At 41.0% G+C, this 16,330-nt stretch overlaps 1 protein-coding gene across 1 annotated transcript in view; it reads right to left on the reverse strand.

Moving 5' to 3' along the window:
* prtga (protogenin homolog a (Gallus gallus)) overlaps positions 1-16,330 on the reverse strand; it is a 28,392-nt gene that overhangs the window by 3,880 nt on the left and 8,182 nt on the right. Inside the window, exons 3-18 of the mRNA XM_062386661.1 lie at positions 15,717-15,861; positions 15,439-15,572; positions 14,183-14,479; positions 13,913-14,072; positions 13,338-13,585; positions 10,919-11,083; positions 9,631-9,936; positions 8,677-8,865; positions 3,809-3,904; positions 3,328-3,514; positions 2,547-2,674; positions 2,183-2,353; positions 1,156-1,311; positions 893-1,016; positions 659-800; positions 297-410 (exon numbers count right to left, since the gene is read on the reverse strand). Coding sequence (XP_062242645.1) covers positions 297-410; positions 659-800; positions 893-1,016; positions 1,156-1,311; positions 2,183-2,353; positions 2,547-2,674; positions 3,328-3,514; positions 3,809-3,904; positions 8,677-8,865; positions 9,631-9,936; positions 10,919-11,083; positions 13,338-13,585; positions 13,913-14,072; positions 14,183-14,479; positions 15,439-15,572; positions 15,717-15,861 — 2,762 coding nt within the window. The remainder of the gene's footprint in view (positions 1-296; positions 411-658; positions 801-892; positions 1,017-1,155; positions 1,312-2,182; positions 2,354-2,546; positions 2,675-3,327; positions 3,515-3,808; positions 3,905-8,676; positions 8,866-9,630; positions 9,937-10,918; positions 11,084-13,337; positions 13,586-13,912; positions 14,073-14,182; positions 14,480-15,438; positions 15,573-15,716; positions 15,862-16,330) is intronic.

Raw genomic sequence — 16,330 nt, forward strand, 5'->3', positions numbered from 1 at the left:
CCCCAGTTTCCTTCTGAGTTCCTACTTGGTTCTTACTTAAAGTGGAATCATAATCACCAAATCAGGAGCTCTCAAGCTCTTGTTAGCATGAGCTGATTTGTGTAGTACTTCCTCATCATAATAACACGGCTGCTAACAACCTGAGGCTGAGGTTTGAGAGTCAGGCTTATATGAGACTCAATTGAAGGTTAGATAATCCCTTATAGTTTACAACTGTGGTGTGGGAACCTTTCTCTACCACACTCCAAATTGCTGATGACAACTGAAACAGCAGGATTTATGATTGTTAATCTTACCTGTACTGCTTTACTGTCCTTCTTCACATTATTGCTGAAGGTGAACCATTTCTTTTTCGTCTCAGCACTTGGCTGAACAGGACCAAGACAATTGATCATGAGATTTGTTCCACCCTAGAAGTAAAATACAGTGAATACAATTAAGTCATATCCAGCATGAACTATAAAATAATATGAAAGTGATACGATTTCTAGTGGCTTTACTACTCTTGCAACTTCATTTTTTTGTGGTTCTGATAACTTCCACGACCAACATCCATTTTCCAAACATCTTATTTATACTAATACAATATGTTACTATTATTTTGTTAGCATAACTTCTGTTCATTTTAATGACATGTTCCTGTAATAAGTTTAAGTACCTTTGCATCAATGAAATGGTTTTGACTCATCATTGGCACAGTCACATCAGCGTTCTCAAGTTGTCCGTCAGAGCCCGGCTGTCCTGCAGCCGAGGCCGATGTGCTCACACCTCCTCTGTTAGTTTTAGCAGCTAAAAATTTCCTGAGGGTAAACAAACATGATGTCATTAAGGACTGAAAAAACTCCAGGAAAAACTTTTCTTTCTTTTGTTGTGTACATACAAACTAAAGTACCTGTTTTTGCCTCGGCAGACAAGAATGAAAGCGCAAATGATGATGCAGATGAGAGCAATGCAGACACCCACAGTGATTCCTGTCATTGATTTTTGGTCCAGGTGGTAGAAGCCATCAGAAAAGCCTGGAAAGGTTTAGGACACACAGTCAGGTTATAGCGTATACATCATTATTACCATATTTCAGTTTGTAAAAGGACCTTGAATAGTTTCCCATCATTAGATATCAAATGATTCATTCAGGGCAGTGTTGACAGCACTAACCTGTGGATTGTCGAGGGTCAGAGGAGAGATCTGAAAACACTGTCAGCTCCACAGTGTGAGAGAATGGTCCATCACCCATGTGGTTGGATGCAGAAACTTTCACCAGGTAAACCTGACCAGGCTTCAGGTTCTCCAGCAGTGCCATGGTGATAGTCCCTGTTGGTGAGATTATACTCTGATTTTTAACTACACATTGTGAAAATATTATTGAAACAGGGCTTTTATCTTCTTAACATTTACTCTGACTGGTGACTGCACCTCTTATGTATGAATAACTTGAATAAAAAAGCATTTATAGTGTGATATTAAAAGGGGAAATGGAATCTCATAGAAACATTATGTAATGAGTAGCTACAGCACTGGTAGTATCTGACACTCAATTATCCAACACAATCATGTTTTTTTTACTCACATCTGATTGAAAAATTGATAATACGGGGAATACAGCCAGCCTGAAGCTGTTCAAAGGTGACAGGGGATCGTTCCCGTGTCCAGTACCACCCAGTCTCTAAGCCACCAGGGTCCCAGAAGAGACTGAGGGGGGTTGGGTGTTCAGTGTGAGTTTATAGGGGTCTGGGCTAAGCTGATTAGTCTTGTGAACAGCTTCACTTTTTACCCTTTTCCCAGTAAAAGGGAGAAAAACTACCTACTCTGACTATTAAAAAGTTAAATATAAGAAATTCTACAGTTTCTTTCTGAGAACAATCTGCTGAAAATTATTCATTTGAAACTCACAACATGTTTTGCCACTGACTAGTTATGGAAACAGTGATGTTTGAACATAGAGTAACTAGCAACTCTCTACTGTTACATAGTACATATGAGGTTTCTCCACAGGGACAGAAGATCCAGCCTTTTACAGCAGCACAGAAAACACACAAGCTAAAATATGTGGGGTGCATCTGGGAGTGAGAGTTGAAAGCTGCAATTTTTTGCATCACTTAGATTAACTCAGGATCACATGCATACAGATAAACATCGAGACAGAGAACTAGAGAACTACTTCTCTTCCGACTCCCCTCCTTACCTTCTCTTTGCAGCACTTGCCACTCCCCTGCTATCCACGCGTTTCTAGAGGCGAACAGGATTGTGTAGTGTGTCACAGCGATGTTGGATTCATCTGGAGACTTCCAGGAAACCAGCGCAGTGTCGTCTTCAATCAGAGTTACTTTCACGTTGGAAGGTGGAAGCATGGGAGCTGTGGAGGAAAAGAACAAGGTCAAATAAAATATTATAAATACTAATCACAAAGTGTCTTTTGAAAACTGACCAACTGTGTTTGTTCATGCAACAACAATAGTTGTATATTTAAATACATTTATTTTACCGGCAAATAAGAACTTAATGAATGTACAGTAGAGTATAGACAGTAAATAATGTTTAGTGCTCACGTTCAGGGAAAGTGCTCTGATAGACCACAGGGCTCCAGGGGCTGGAGAGCTGATCAATGTGAAGGCGAATAGCAAATTCATACTTGGTGTTGGGCTCCAGATCTCGCACCAGGAGGCTCTGCTCATTCCTGCAGAAAAAAACCGGATCAGTTGACTTGAAACCTCTTTTTTCCATCAAACTAAGGTCAAAGCAGATGTTCATCAGCTCCCCTGTAATAATGGCCAGCAGGTGGTGATATGGAGCTGTGCTGACTGAGAGGGAGCATCAACACAAAGATACTGTTGAGCTGTGAGCTTCTCCACCCTAAAGGTATGAGAAAAGCATCTCTGCTGTTAAGTGTCATAAAATAAACACTTTAGGAGATGCGATTCAGCTGAGTTTAGGCTGTGATGATGGACTACTGCTGAACAGTGAAATGACAGCTAAACTACTGTGTGAGCATCAAAGGGAAGCCATCAGTACACTACACAAAACCCAGTTACTAGTTATACATGTGGTTTCACTTTACAGTGACATCCTCCTCTACAGACAGGTTAGCAATGAACAGCAGTCACATGAATTTATCATAGATGTATTAATCAATAGTAACGCTCATCAAGTGACCAGAAATAAACATCAATAGGCTACAGCAGGGCTAACATGTTGGATAAAAACCTCAAAATATATATTTAAATCAAACATCTGAAATTCAGCTATTTGTTGAATTCTGCAATTAAGTGGCCAAAATGGATTAATGCTGCTTGGATGAATCGTATCCATGTATGTAGAAGATCTCCTTACGTCTGCAGGTAGAGCACCAGGGAGGCGTTCTGCAGATCCACAGGGTTGCAGCGGATGGTGTAATTGACTGCATTGCTGGAGGTGAAGGCGGGTCGGCCCCACTGCAGGAACATGGCTGTGGAACTGTTAGTCTTGGCGTACACGTTGTGGGGTGGAGGTGGGGGAGGCACCATTCGATCTCGAACAGCTGAGAGAAACATTATAATGTAATTTTATAATATTAATAATAACTTGTATAGCACTTATCTAAACAATGTTACCAAGGGCTACACACAAACAATCCATGGCAACTTGAGGAATGAATTATTAAAAAAGGTAATTAGTTCCCTTCCATTTTAAGAGCCAAATAACATAAAAAGGTCAAGACCTTCAATTTATAGAGAGACCCAAAAGTTCCCAGTTCGAGGATCATATACAACTGGTATGATCAAGCTGCAGGCACAGTGAAATAATATCTTCCCTGGCACTCTTTATGACTTACAGACACATCCAGGGGTGCTGATAGTCTGGTCCGCCTGGTAGCCATCTCCAATGAAATTATAAGCCAGAAGTTTAACATGGTACTTCTTCCTTGGATCTACATATAGAAGAAGAGAGAAACCAAAATGTGTAAATAAATCACATCACAGAATCATGAAACATTGCTTCTGTTTGTAAAATACTTGAGTTTACCATGTGTGGTGTCTCAGATCTGGACTTCGAGTAACTTTAATTTTTTGCTTTTGTTTTATTTTCACCATCACTCTGAATTCAGTGTAATAATTCAATACAGGCCTGATGCCTGATGCCTGGTGCCAGATGACAATGTGATTCTTTCGGCCAACAGGAAGCAGGGGTGCTACATGAAAGAGAGCTGCACTGGGTGGGTGTGGGGTCAGGGAGTTTTTTTTCTCCAGTTTGATGGTGTGGTGGGAACGAGAGGTGAGGCGCTGTGACAGATGCTCAGTGCCGTGAGTCCTTTGGTCAGCACTCAGGGCAGCAAGAACACAAGACCTCCTCCACGATCCATCACCCTGTCATCATGTCTTTTCAGCACCAATAAGACTGACCATTCTCCAGCCCCAACAGGCCTGCTGGTCAGTGGTCACTCTTATTTAGGTCCAGAATCCGGGGGTTAAATCGACTGACAAAATCCCTTGAGAAGGACGTGGCTGATGGTCAACAGCAGTTTCAGGCCTCATTGACCCTTAAGACCCGCTCCTAAATAAAAGCCATCTGACCAAATGTCCCTTTTCCCTTAAAACAATTTTGATGACGGACAAAGTTATATGTTGCATACAATATCAGTTGTGTAAGTTATACATGTTGAGTGTTTTGTCTTGACAACTTCTAACAAGTAATTTGTTTTCTGAGTGTTCTTAAATAAGAACTTTTCACAAATGAACACAAAATCGTATGCATATCACTAGTATTGTGTTTCTGCAAAAACAAAATCCAAAAAGGCAAACTAACTTATGCTGGAGTATGAGAGATTTAGGAGTTCGAGAAAAGAAGGAGACCACAGGAGGTGAATGTGTGTCCAGGGAGGTTAAAGGAGTTTAGGAGGGGTGAAGTCGAGTTACTTCCACCCCCATGCAGCCCTGAGGAGTTTCACTGGAGCCAGACCAGGGCCAGCAGGTCAGGCCAAGATAAAACTTTGAAAGAATCTGGGGTCATGGGTGTGGAATATGAGATGAGCCTCTTTTTTTTGCATTTGTTTCTCGCTGCGCACAACTGAACAATTACTTGCAATTCACATTAATCTAATTATTAACATTAATCTACAATATAAAGTGTATCATGAGTTGCTGGCAGTGTTATCTTTGCAGAATAGGTTAAATGTTAACTATGTTAAGACTGAACAAAGATATGATCTGTCTCAAAACAAGACACTTCTTCTTACATGGGTCCACATCTTGTTGCAATAGATAAATAAATCCAGAAGGTAACTTTTGTACAATGTCCAGCTTATTATCTAGTGTTTCTGTGTAGCTTATTACGCCTGTCCACTTCTTAAGAGAGGAGCCGGCATGTGTGCACCTCTACCCAGCCCCACATTACAATGGGCCTGCCATAATTATGCGAGAGAGGAGCTCTGAGAGGGGGGAAGCTGTGACATCTGGGCCATGACCTTTGACATGGAATCTTGGCAAGCTAAATCCTGCAAAAGGAGGGGTTACAGGGCTCTTTTAAAGGGGGATGGTCAAGCTGAGGAAGTGAGTGGAAAAACAGGGAAACTCCAAGAGTCAAAATAAAATGGCACTTAATAGGTGTTGACAGTGTCCTGATAAGAGAAAACACAGCGGACAGGTTGGTTTTTCAGCTACAGTGGAGGAGACACCTGAAGCTCAACAATGACCGCAAACACTATTTATTACAATCCTGTGCAATCCACAACCAATGGCATTATATGAAACCCCCAGGATGTTACTTATCCATCCATAACATAACATACCAACTGCACATAATGGCTGCTTATCTTGACAATCTTTTTTTCATTTTGGGTGTGAAATGTCAGAAAAGCCCAACTTCTCAAAGCAAAAGTTCATGTTTTGTAAATTAACAATGATATGGAAAATAGGCAAAAGCGCATCAAATCCTCATAGTTAAAAAGCTGGAAAGGAACATATAAATAAAAATATAGATGAATGTAGCTGCATTCGTACACATTATATTCTAAGAGCGCTGCATTCTGATTTAGATGCCATTCCTAGAGTAAAGATATTTTCCTCTCCGTCCCACTGGGAAAGATCTCACATGCACTGTCTCCCATAAATTAGGTTGTTGTATTAAAGGGCATATTTGAGCCATTTGTGGTCACCCCCTTTTTTTTTTTACAACCAAAATGCAGATCCTGTTGGTTTTGTTCAGCCCTGTGAAAGGCCCCCCAGGCCGCACACAGTAAGCCAGGCCTGAACAGAGGCCATAAATGTCAACTCCTGTATGAACCCTCACACCAGCATCTATCATTTTGCTCTCACCCCCCCTCTGTATTGCCTTTACTCATACAAATCAACGCACATATGTGCACACAAACACACAAGCATGTTAAACACCAAAAAAAACTTGAAATAATGGCTAGAATACACAACTAGTTTTCTAACTACCATGATTTGACTCATGTTTGAGGAAAGGATTGGAGAAGATGCAACATAACCTGCAGCTGTGAGGTAAATCTACAGTTGTGCACAAATCGGTGCCTGGTGACGACAGGTATGAGAGGTGCTCAAACCATGAATGTGGCTACACGTCCTTCTCATGGACCAAGCAGAGAATACACACAGGAGGAAAGGTCACATCACTGTGTCATTTATACCCAACTGGAGCCCCTCACACACATTCCTCTCGGTCAGGGTGGGCTTTCATTCACTTGGGTCATCATAAGTGATAATTCATCGGCCAGCTCGGAGCATCTTCTGCAGCAGTGCACAGAGCTGAATCAACTGCATCCAGTTTTACCAAAGCTGATCAGAAATCAATGTTATTGGCAAAGACAGGATGGCTGCTGTGGGCAACATGATGCTAATTATAGGAAATGCAATTTACAGTACAAGCAGATTTAATTTGTAGAGATCAGCCGCTGAAAAAAATCCACAATAATCATTCAGCTGACTTTATGACTCCACTCCATTTGTGCGACTGTCAGATAAAATTTGAGCATTTAGCATGGAATAATATCAGGGCTGCCAATAAGTCCATACACCCATTTACATTTGTTGTATTCAGTTTTTTAAAAGTTTGCTTTCAATTTAAAATCTAGAAGTTTTAAAGCACAACTTCCTCTCATATACATCAACAATTTTTCGTCCCGTCCATTGATGGTTTAGTCACAGTAGTCTTGAAGAAATAAGTAATAATTGGTAATTGGACTCAAAGCTAATTAGTCAGATTCCTCCGACCACAGCCTTCTCTTCTCTGCTGCAGGAAGTGTTGCCTCACAGGAGGTCAGATGCTTCACCTTACACCTCTCTCCTCGCGCACAGCGCTGCTGCTAATTTGTGAGACAGAAATCTACGAAAAGTAAAACAGTGAGCTCACAAGACACCGTCAGTGTTTGGCCTACAGCTTCGAGGCTGTATTTCCTTAAAGTCTTGGCTCATAAACTCTTTCTGTGGCTTTTAAAGACGACCACAATGAGAGTCCTTTGATGTCAATGCTCCTCCAGCAATACATGCTCACAGCAGTCATAAAACACATAATAAATCAGCCTCCACAAAACAGCTCCCCTCTCTTCAAAACACAGCCACGCAAAGCTCCTTTATCATAGAGGAACAAAAAGATCATCCTTTTATCCGACTGAAGCTCTATTTCTATTGTTTGATGCTAATCTTGCTGATCGGCCTAATATTTATCTTCAGCAGCAACTGCAGCTTCCTCTTCCTCCCATTCAATACTCAGAGGGATCTCATTAAGCAAGAAACAGCCTGAGGGGGAAACTCAAAAATATTCTAAAAATATGTCATAACCATTATGACAATACAATTTACTTTAAATTAATTCACTTATTATTAAATCAAATAGTGTCGATGTTAAAGGGAGTAGTAAATGCATGTTTCATGGTTAGCGTTTTCTGGTATTAACATCAATCGTAGTTCTGTTTAAATCATTAAAATAAATAACTAACTAAACGCCTGCAGGAGTTAGAGTTAACACCTACAGTAATTTAAAGTTCCCCCTCGTCTTTCTTTCTCTCTTTCTGATCCTGATCCAGCATTGAGCCTCCTGATTTACAAGTCAGCTGTTGACCACCTGGTTGACCCCCTCTGGCCACAGATGGTCAGTTGTCCACTTCTTTAGCCTGAGCCCCCCCCCCCCCCCCTTCCTCTTTCAAAGGAAAAAAGGCCAAAATGAATCTGACCTAAAGGCCACTAAGGCTGTGATATCCACAAACACCATCCAGCAGCTGATGAAAAGCAACACACACACACTGAAGCTCCACACAGAGGTTGGGAGGTCATGGAAGTGGGATGTGATGCTTTTCTGTTCCACACTTCGTCAACCTCTGCTCAGCACATGACAGGCTAATTAATCCCTCATGAGTTCGGCAGACAAATGATGCAGTTTTAAAAGACATTCGTCCAACAGGAACTTTACACTATAATATATACGTAGGTGCATACTTAAATCCTTCCATGTTTTTGTATTGTGTACATGTGTTTTTCATCTAGTAAGTCTATGCAGCTGAATGCTTCAAAGTCCAACTAAATCAGAAACCTGTGGCGTTAATATGAAACTTGTGTTACCTGTTATTGAATGATGGTGTATTGTTCACATGAAAACCATGAAACTACTGTCTATAATATCCTGCATACACAATATACAGGTGGCAAAGAGGCAGGAGGAACTCAAATGATGTAAAACAAAACTCACCAAGGCCTCCAATGGTGTGTGTATTAGCCGAGGCGCGCAGCTGAGCTGGTGTGTTCTCCGGCTGGCTCTCCTCATGATAGAAGAGTCTGTAGCCTTGTACACTGACTGAGTTTCTGCTCGTCAACTGCCAGCGCACCAAGATAGTGGTGCAGTTCAAAGGCTCCAAATGCAGCTCGGGAGACAGAGGTACTATAGAAATAAAAAATAAAAAAATTGTTTTTAATGTTTTACAATCCTACAAACAGCCTCTGTGAGTCAAACCATATATTTCATCATCATTTTCATACGCTGCCACATCAACATCTTCATACACACTGTCATTTTTTTTTATACCACACGACAGACATTTTTCAGGCACAGGAAGTTGTTCCTAGAAAATTGGAAACTGTTAATGTGATGGACAGGCCCCTGACCGCTTTTCCTTTGAAAAGTGAAACTAACAGCTGTTTCACACTCAGTGCACACTAGAGGCAACAGCTCTAACAGTCAAGGGAGTGATTTCACACGTTTTTCCTTTAGGAATGAGGGGAATGAAGTTTACCAAAAGAGGACTTCTGTCCTGAGTTTAGATTGGAGACGGGGGGCAACAGAGATGGACAGGAAAAACAAATCCCCCCTTCCCCCCACCACAGAGCTTCAGATGTAGCTTTAAATAGCCATATACTCTTTCCATCCGGAGGCCTGAGCCGTTGCCTTTATGACCCACGACTGAGGCCCTGTCAGTGTTACTGACAGTCGAAGGCAAAGGTCACATAGTAACAAACGCAAAGCCTTAACAAGATTATTTGAGCAGGCTCTTCTCTTTGTTTCAGTCTGTTTTGTTGCAAGAGTTTAGTGACAATTCCTCTTTTTAGGTCAAATTCTTCAATATGTACATGAGAATAATCTTCCTTGATATATTTAAATCGCAGACTTTAATATCAGAAATCGTGAAGACCGTTCCTAATGCTGTACCTCGTGCACTGGACGCTTTGGGAGTGCGGTGGGATGTCCAGGCCGACTGCTCACCAAACCCTATGCTGGTGGCAGCATTGATACGCAGTAGGTAGATGGTGTCAGGCTGCAGGTTTTCCAGTAGATGTTTGGTCTTCTCTCCAGGTAGCTCTAGCTGTGAGACTGTATTCTCAGCACTGGTGCGATAGGACAAACGATAGGCAGAGACTCGGCCACGGCTCAGCTTGTCTGGAAGAGGCTGCCAAGACACCTGGATGTCTGTGGGGCTGCGGCTGGTGAGGCTGAGCTCAGGGGCTCGGAGGGGAACTGCGGACAGAGAAAACAAGATAGATTAGCTGAAAGCTGTTTTGTATTACGCAGTAAAACTAAGATGATGGACCTACCAGATAATACACAAAGAAGAAAACATATTACAGTTCAAATATGAAAAATATCACTGTTGTTCAGATTTATAACAAACTGCTCCAGTTCAAATTAAAAAAGTTTAGATACTAACAAATTGGGAAATGACAAGGTACTTGGCCTGACACAGAATTATTTGTAACTCATTCATACCTGATCCATTAATATCACTGGCTGTATTAGTACAATGTGAAAAACCTTAGAAATCCATGAATCAACGTTTCATGGCTTGTTTGAATCAATATGATACATTACTTTGACTAAGTATTAAATTGGATGGAGTAGCCAAAACAGACATTCCAGTCTGGTTTTATGATCCATCAACGGATTTTCAGTCCGTTTTATCCATATTGTGCCCCCTTATGCAAACTGACCACGTGGCTGCTGCAGTGTGTAGGGGAAACAGTGATATCTATGATATTAACGATGATACGTTACAGCCACAGATCCTGCTTGAAATGTAAAATGATCAATGATCAGGCATGATCAGCTAATCTTTATATCTCCCTTATTAAATGTGGATTACAATTTCTTGTCCTAAGTACCTATTTGAGGTGACCTCGAGCCCACAGGTCAAGGCCGTAAACAAATGAGGTTTGCCTGGGTTTAAAAAAACACCCCAGACAGCATGAATATACATGAGCCTGTGTACAAAGACACACGCATACATGTACACACACTGTGCACACAAATAACTTGTTTCTTATGTCAACAACAAAGCTCATTCACTGAAGTTTAAACATCTTGTAAACAAACGTCGCTGAGCTTCTGCTGGATTAACAGTCTAATGAAATGGTAAAAGATCAATTACTCTATCACCCCCCTGCTTCTGATTCAAACTATGGGATTGACTTTGTTTATCAGCGTCACTGGGTATGAGCCTCACCATCCTCCAGCGTGTGCTGGAACACGTGGTCCGACATGCGACTTGCTCCCATGGGCATGTAGGCCACAACGTAGAAGGTGTAGTTGCGAGCCGGCTCCAGGTCATCAATAATGTAGCGAGTCGTATCGTTTCCAATGACAACTTGATATTCCTCGTTGTTTAATCCTGGACAAATGACAACATTGTAAATTTAAATACTCACAATTTCCAAACCATAAAACAACCAAAGTGAACAGTATCTCTGCCCTGTCAAGTGATAAACCAGTTACTTTTTCTTCATATTTTGATATTATTTGATAGATTACAGCACATTTCAAGAAGATTGTAGGTTTCACTTTATGTACAAGTATATAAAGTGGGACACCAAAATTCTATGAATTATTCAGTCAACAAAAACCTTGTATCAGCTTTTGGTGTGTATGTTTTCATAACAGAATATGTGGCCAGTCTTATCACCTGTGGAAATTCACATTTGGAAGGCGAGACGCCAGCACACCAGTTGATGCTCTGGTAAATATATTCATGTTACACTTCTTCTGGAAGAAACATTATCTACCTGGAAGGTCAAATAAATAAGTTAAAGGGAGCATTAACTGGTGTGTGGCGATTCTTGCCTTCTGATTTTCATCACGTCCAGCAACTATCAGGTTTAAATGTGTGTGCTCCAGTATAATTTCAGAATACACTATTTGCCCATGCTTATTAAAGTTGTTAAATGGTAAAAACTTTTTTTTGCACGTCATTAAAAAATATTGAAAAAATTAAAAATGTTCCCTTCCAACAACAATAAGGGAAACAAACTGACATTAATATCCATGTTTGCATGCACTAACTTTTCAAACAAACCTCTGTGTAATAGTAATGATTTATTAATGCAAAGACAAAATACATTTATTTGTGCCCGGGGTAAAAGAAAACACCTGGTCTAATTTTAAACCTGGTAAATAAGGTACATAAATGTTTTTTAAAAGCCCTCTCTGTCAGCTCATCACATTCTGAATGAATCAGAAAGCCTTCCCTGTAACTGTGTAACAAAGTCTTTACTCTCCCATTGCCCTAACAGAAAACACACTTTAGGACACTCAGTCACACAGATTAATTAGTTCCTCTTTTTTGTTAAAGCCTCCATTTACTGCCAGGCCTCTTTGACTGCAACCTCAGGTGAAGAGTGCACTGTCAGATACTCTGTCAATGTCAATGAATAGCCACTCTTTGTGACTGGGACTGAGGAGATTGTTAAACTAGATCGAAATCAAGTGCAGAAAATCCCTGACAGTTATAAAAGAATAAAGCAGGAGAATTGGTTCAACTTGTTCTTTTTATTTTGACCTCTTTATCCTCAACAAAATCCAGCAGGTGTTTCTTTTTTCTGGGTGAATTCTGTATGTCTTACTTCCCCCAATTGGAAGTCAGTGGCATTATAATTAAGTGCAGTGCTTGAATGAAAAAGCTAAAGGTTTTTTTCTGAGATGTTGTATTGTTAGTATGTGACTCTTGTCGGTTCCCAGGGCAGCTGACAGGCTTTCAGGCTTTTCTGCTGCCACACTACAACCCTTGTGCTTTTTGTGGTTTTGTCTGCATTCTTCTTTTTATCAGCCAAAGGGAACCTGCATCCTGAAGCTCCACAGGGCTATGGCTTTTTAACTGCAAAGAGAGACGTTCATACTTACTTTAGCAAATTGGAACCCGTGTCACTATTTGGTTTTATTGGAACCATAACCTGCAGCCTGGATATAATTCCCTTGAAATTTCTTAGAAAAGTCCTGTCCTACTTCCTACAAATTGGAACCATCTCTAAAACTAAACCCAAACTTTCACACCCAGACTTAAATAAAGTAATTCCCACACTAGCCTTCTTTAGACTGGACTTCTGTAGCTCCCTCCTCTCTGGCATAAGCCATAAGTCACTCTCCCCGTCCAAATAGTTCAGAATACAGTAGCGAGGCTTCTTACTGGTTTTAACAGACAACATCACACCCCCCATCCTCGATTCTCTCCATTGGCTTTTACATTGCTTCCTGCCGATTGCTATTTTTCTTTTATTTGCATTTTGCTATGCTGTCAAGCTCTTTGTTAACTCTTTTTTTTTAAAGGTGCTATATAAATATATGTATTAACTAGCTAATAGCTATATAAGTGTGATTATAATAAAATTATTATTATTATTATTATTATCGCAAATTACTAAAAATTAAGTTCCTTCCTTTTCTAGTTTTTTTCAGTCTTTGTCCACCAACGGACCCAGTTTGATTAGCTTGAGCATTATAATTTGTAGACAGAAAAAGATTAAGTTTATGTTCCTGTACTGCTCATGAACAGTAAATGTATTAATAATTTAACAATTTCCTTCCACCAATTTTGTCCCTGAGAGAAAAAAAGACCAATAAAATGCTCTTGTCTTTGTTTAAACATCACTCACCTTCAGCCTTCATGTAGTGCACAGAGTAAGCAATAACTTTATCGGAGTTATACAGAGGTCTCTCCCAAGCCAGAAGGATCGCAGAGCTCGACACTGTGTCAGCTCGGAGGTTCTTGGGTGCGCTCGGTCGATCCTCTGACATCACCACAATGAGCCTCGCCATGGAGAGGACGGATCCCTGCTCATTCTCTGCCTGGCACTGATAGATGGCATCGTCCTCAGGTATGATCTGGTTGATCACCAGTTTGCTGCGGCAGACACACAAACACAGATGGCTTTATCCTGGGGCTCGTTCTCTAGGGTCTTTTCACTCTATAATTACCTCCAACAAGACGGTTGAATAAGGAGCAGGAGCAAATTATAGGAAACTCACTAAAACCCCATTTGCTCAGCTTTAAATTATTTAGTTCCCTTTCTACTGTAGGTATTGTAGGTAATTATTTAGTCCAATTTTTTTTTTACTTGTCAAAAATGACAATGTTAAAGGGGTTAAAGCTCAAAAAAAGGCATTTGGCATGTCAGAAAAACAATTTATTTGATCACAGGAATGATTAGATAAACAGAGAGAATAATACCTGTTGTACATCTTGATTCGACCATTTGAGTGAACTCTCTCTCCGTTCTTGAGCCAAGTGATTTGAGGTGTTGGAACTCCTTCAGCTTGGCACACAAAGCGGGCGGTGCCAGCGCGTGGTCGGGTCAGGCTCTCCGGCCACTCGACCAAAGAGGGTGGAGCTTTGGACGAGAACATCAGTGAAACAAATTTAAGTATATGAAGCTTTTCATTTATCAATCATCAATGGATAATCCAAGCATACACAAGCAAACTTCTGTTCAGTATCTACCTAACACAGTGACGTTGGCTGAGGCAACAGTAAAGTTCCGTGTGCCAGGAGTGGTGGCTCTGCACATGTAGACTCCTCCATGCTTGGGCTTGATGTCTGTGATAAAGAGGTTGCCATTTCCCAACACTTTAGTGTTGTAAACATCAATGGACTTGCTGTCCGCTCGGCTCCAGGAGATGATGGGTCGTGGTTTGCCTGTGGCCATGCACTCAAGGATGGCACTCTGGTGGAGGGACACTGAAATGTTCTGGGGCCCAGTGATGATGCGCGGCCTCTGAGGAAGCTGGAGGCTGAGAGCTGCAGAGAGAGAGGTAGAGGGGGAGGGAGAAAGCTTTAGAGCATATGTTTTTGTAGGTTCGGTATGTTAAAGGCTTTCAACAAACTAAAGCCGTTTTCAGACATGACCTCCGGGTAAAATCCGAACAATTGGCTACGGAGTTTACCCAGAGTTTGCCTTTCACACATGCACAACACAGCAGCAGGTTTTCTGTACAGTCACATTCACAACAGCATCAAATCCTCAGCGTTATTCAGTTGAGAGGGGGAGCAGCCGGTTGCAGCAGACAGAGACAGCAACTGACTTATTATTTCTAGGGACGGGAATCGGCAGGGACCTCCTGATACGATACAATCACAATACTTAGGTGGCGATATGATATGTATTGCGATTCGATATTACGACTTCTTGCCTTCAATAATACAACACAGTCAAATTCACTTAGAGCTGTACAAGTTTTATTTCAAATATTAACATTAACTTAATGACTGCCGGGCAGCCAATAGAGAAATGAAATAGAATGAATAAAAGTTTACTTAAAATATAAACTTTAAAATAAACAAAAAGTAGGCTATGCTTCACTGTTGTTTGCATGTAGGCTGTAGAAAGCTAGTGCTTGGATATGTTTAGATTCTTGTGCAAAAACAAAAGCTGTTCAACATGCTCTTGGGTGAGGTTGGTCCTCCCCCTATATATATCGGCCCCCGTATAAAACCAATAAATATATGTTTTTAAAATAATGTTAAAAAAAAAAAGTTAAAATTAAGCGTGGCTATTTAAAATTGTCATCCATAAGAATCACAATTCATAACAGAATTATTTTTTACCCCATCCCTAACTATATCCGCTGCCTAGATCACATGATCATGTTTACAGCACCCCGACACCAGCTCTTATCACCACAAACTCTCTTGACATCTCGTTATGTATTCATGATCTTTACAAAATACATTTATCCAACGCGAGTTAGACGACTTACCTGGGGTGACAGTGAGGGGGGCCTCCGTGCTGCGGCGGCGGCTGGCAATGTTGGTGGCAATGCAGCGGTAATTTCCAGCATCTGCCCGCTGCACCCCATGTATTTGAAGAACGCCACTGGGCAGGACTGTGATTCTGAAAGAGAAAGACACACACAAAAATGGTCCAACTTTTATGATTGATAAGATTGTGGAACTAAAAAACATGTTCAATGTATGGCTTCACAAACAAACTGCTGTAGAGCAAGGATGTATGAAATGTCAACAAAAGAGTGCATACCTTTCAGTGGCAAGGGGTAATGTGACCCGATTGAGTTCCCAAGTGATGATGGGAGGAGGGTGGGCACTGATTTTGCAGGAAAACCTCGCGACTGAGCCTTCAGTTACCACTATGGGTGTCGGCTGGATTGCAAAAGAGGAGATACCTGCAGTAAAACAGACCAGAGGGTTTATTATTGATATGAACTGATATTGATCCAGATGTATGGCTTCTACCACCACATGAGATTTGAAGGGAATTCTCAGCTACAATCAGAAGAGTAGCCTTGCTTTTATTCCTCAACATGTCTTTACTGATTATGTCAGAGGAGAATCCTTTCCCCTGAGGTGTTTCTTTGTTGTAAAAGCCGGTGTTGTGTTTCACTCCATTTGGTATTTCAGTGCTTGCTTTGAAACTACCGCACGTTAAGAAGTCAAAGCACAGGCATGAAACCAGGCTTAAGAGGAATTCCCTTCAATCAGGAAACATTTCAAATCAATATTATAACATTTTTATTCATGGTACAAATGATTAGTGTAAGATCTCGGATGAATTATTGCCCTCCTTCTCCAAACATATCGATGTATTTCAGCCACATCCAGTGGACGTCAGAGAACAGAGATGCCTGCCTATTA

Source organism: Platichthys flesus, chromosome 1 (genome assembly GCF_949316205.1).
Source record: "Platichthys flesus chromosome 1, fPlaFle2.1, whole genome shotgun sequence".
Taxonomy (NCBI): Eukaryota; Metazoa; Chordata; class Actinopteri; order Pleuronectiformes; family Pleuronectidae; genus Platichthys; species Platichthys flesus.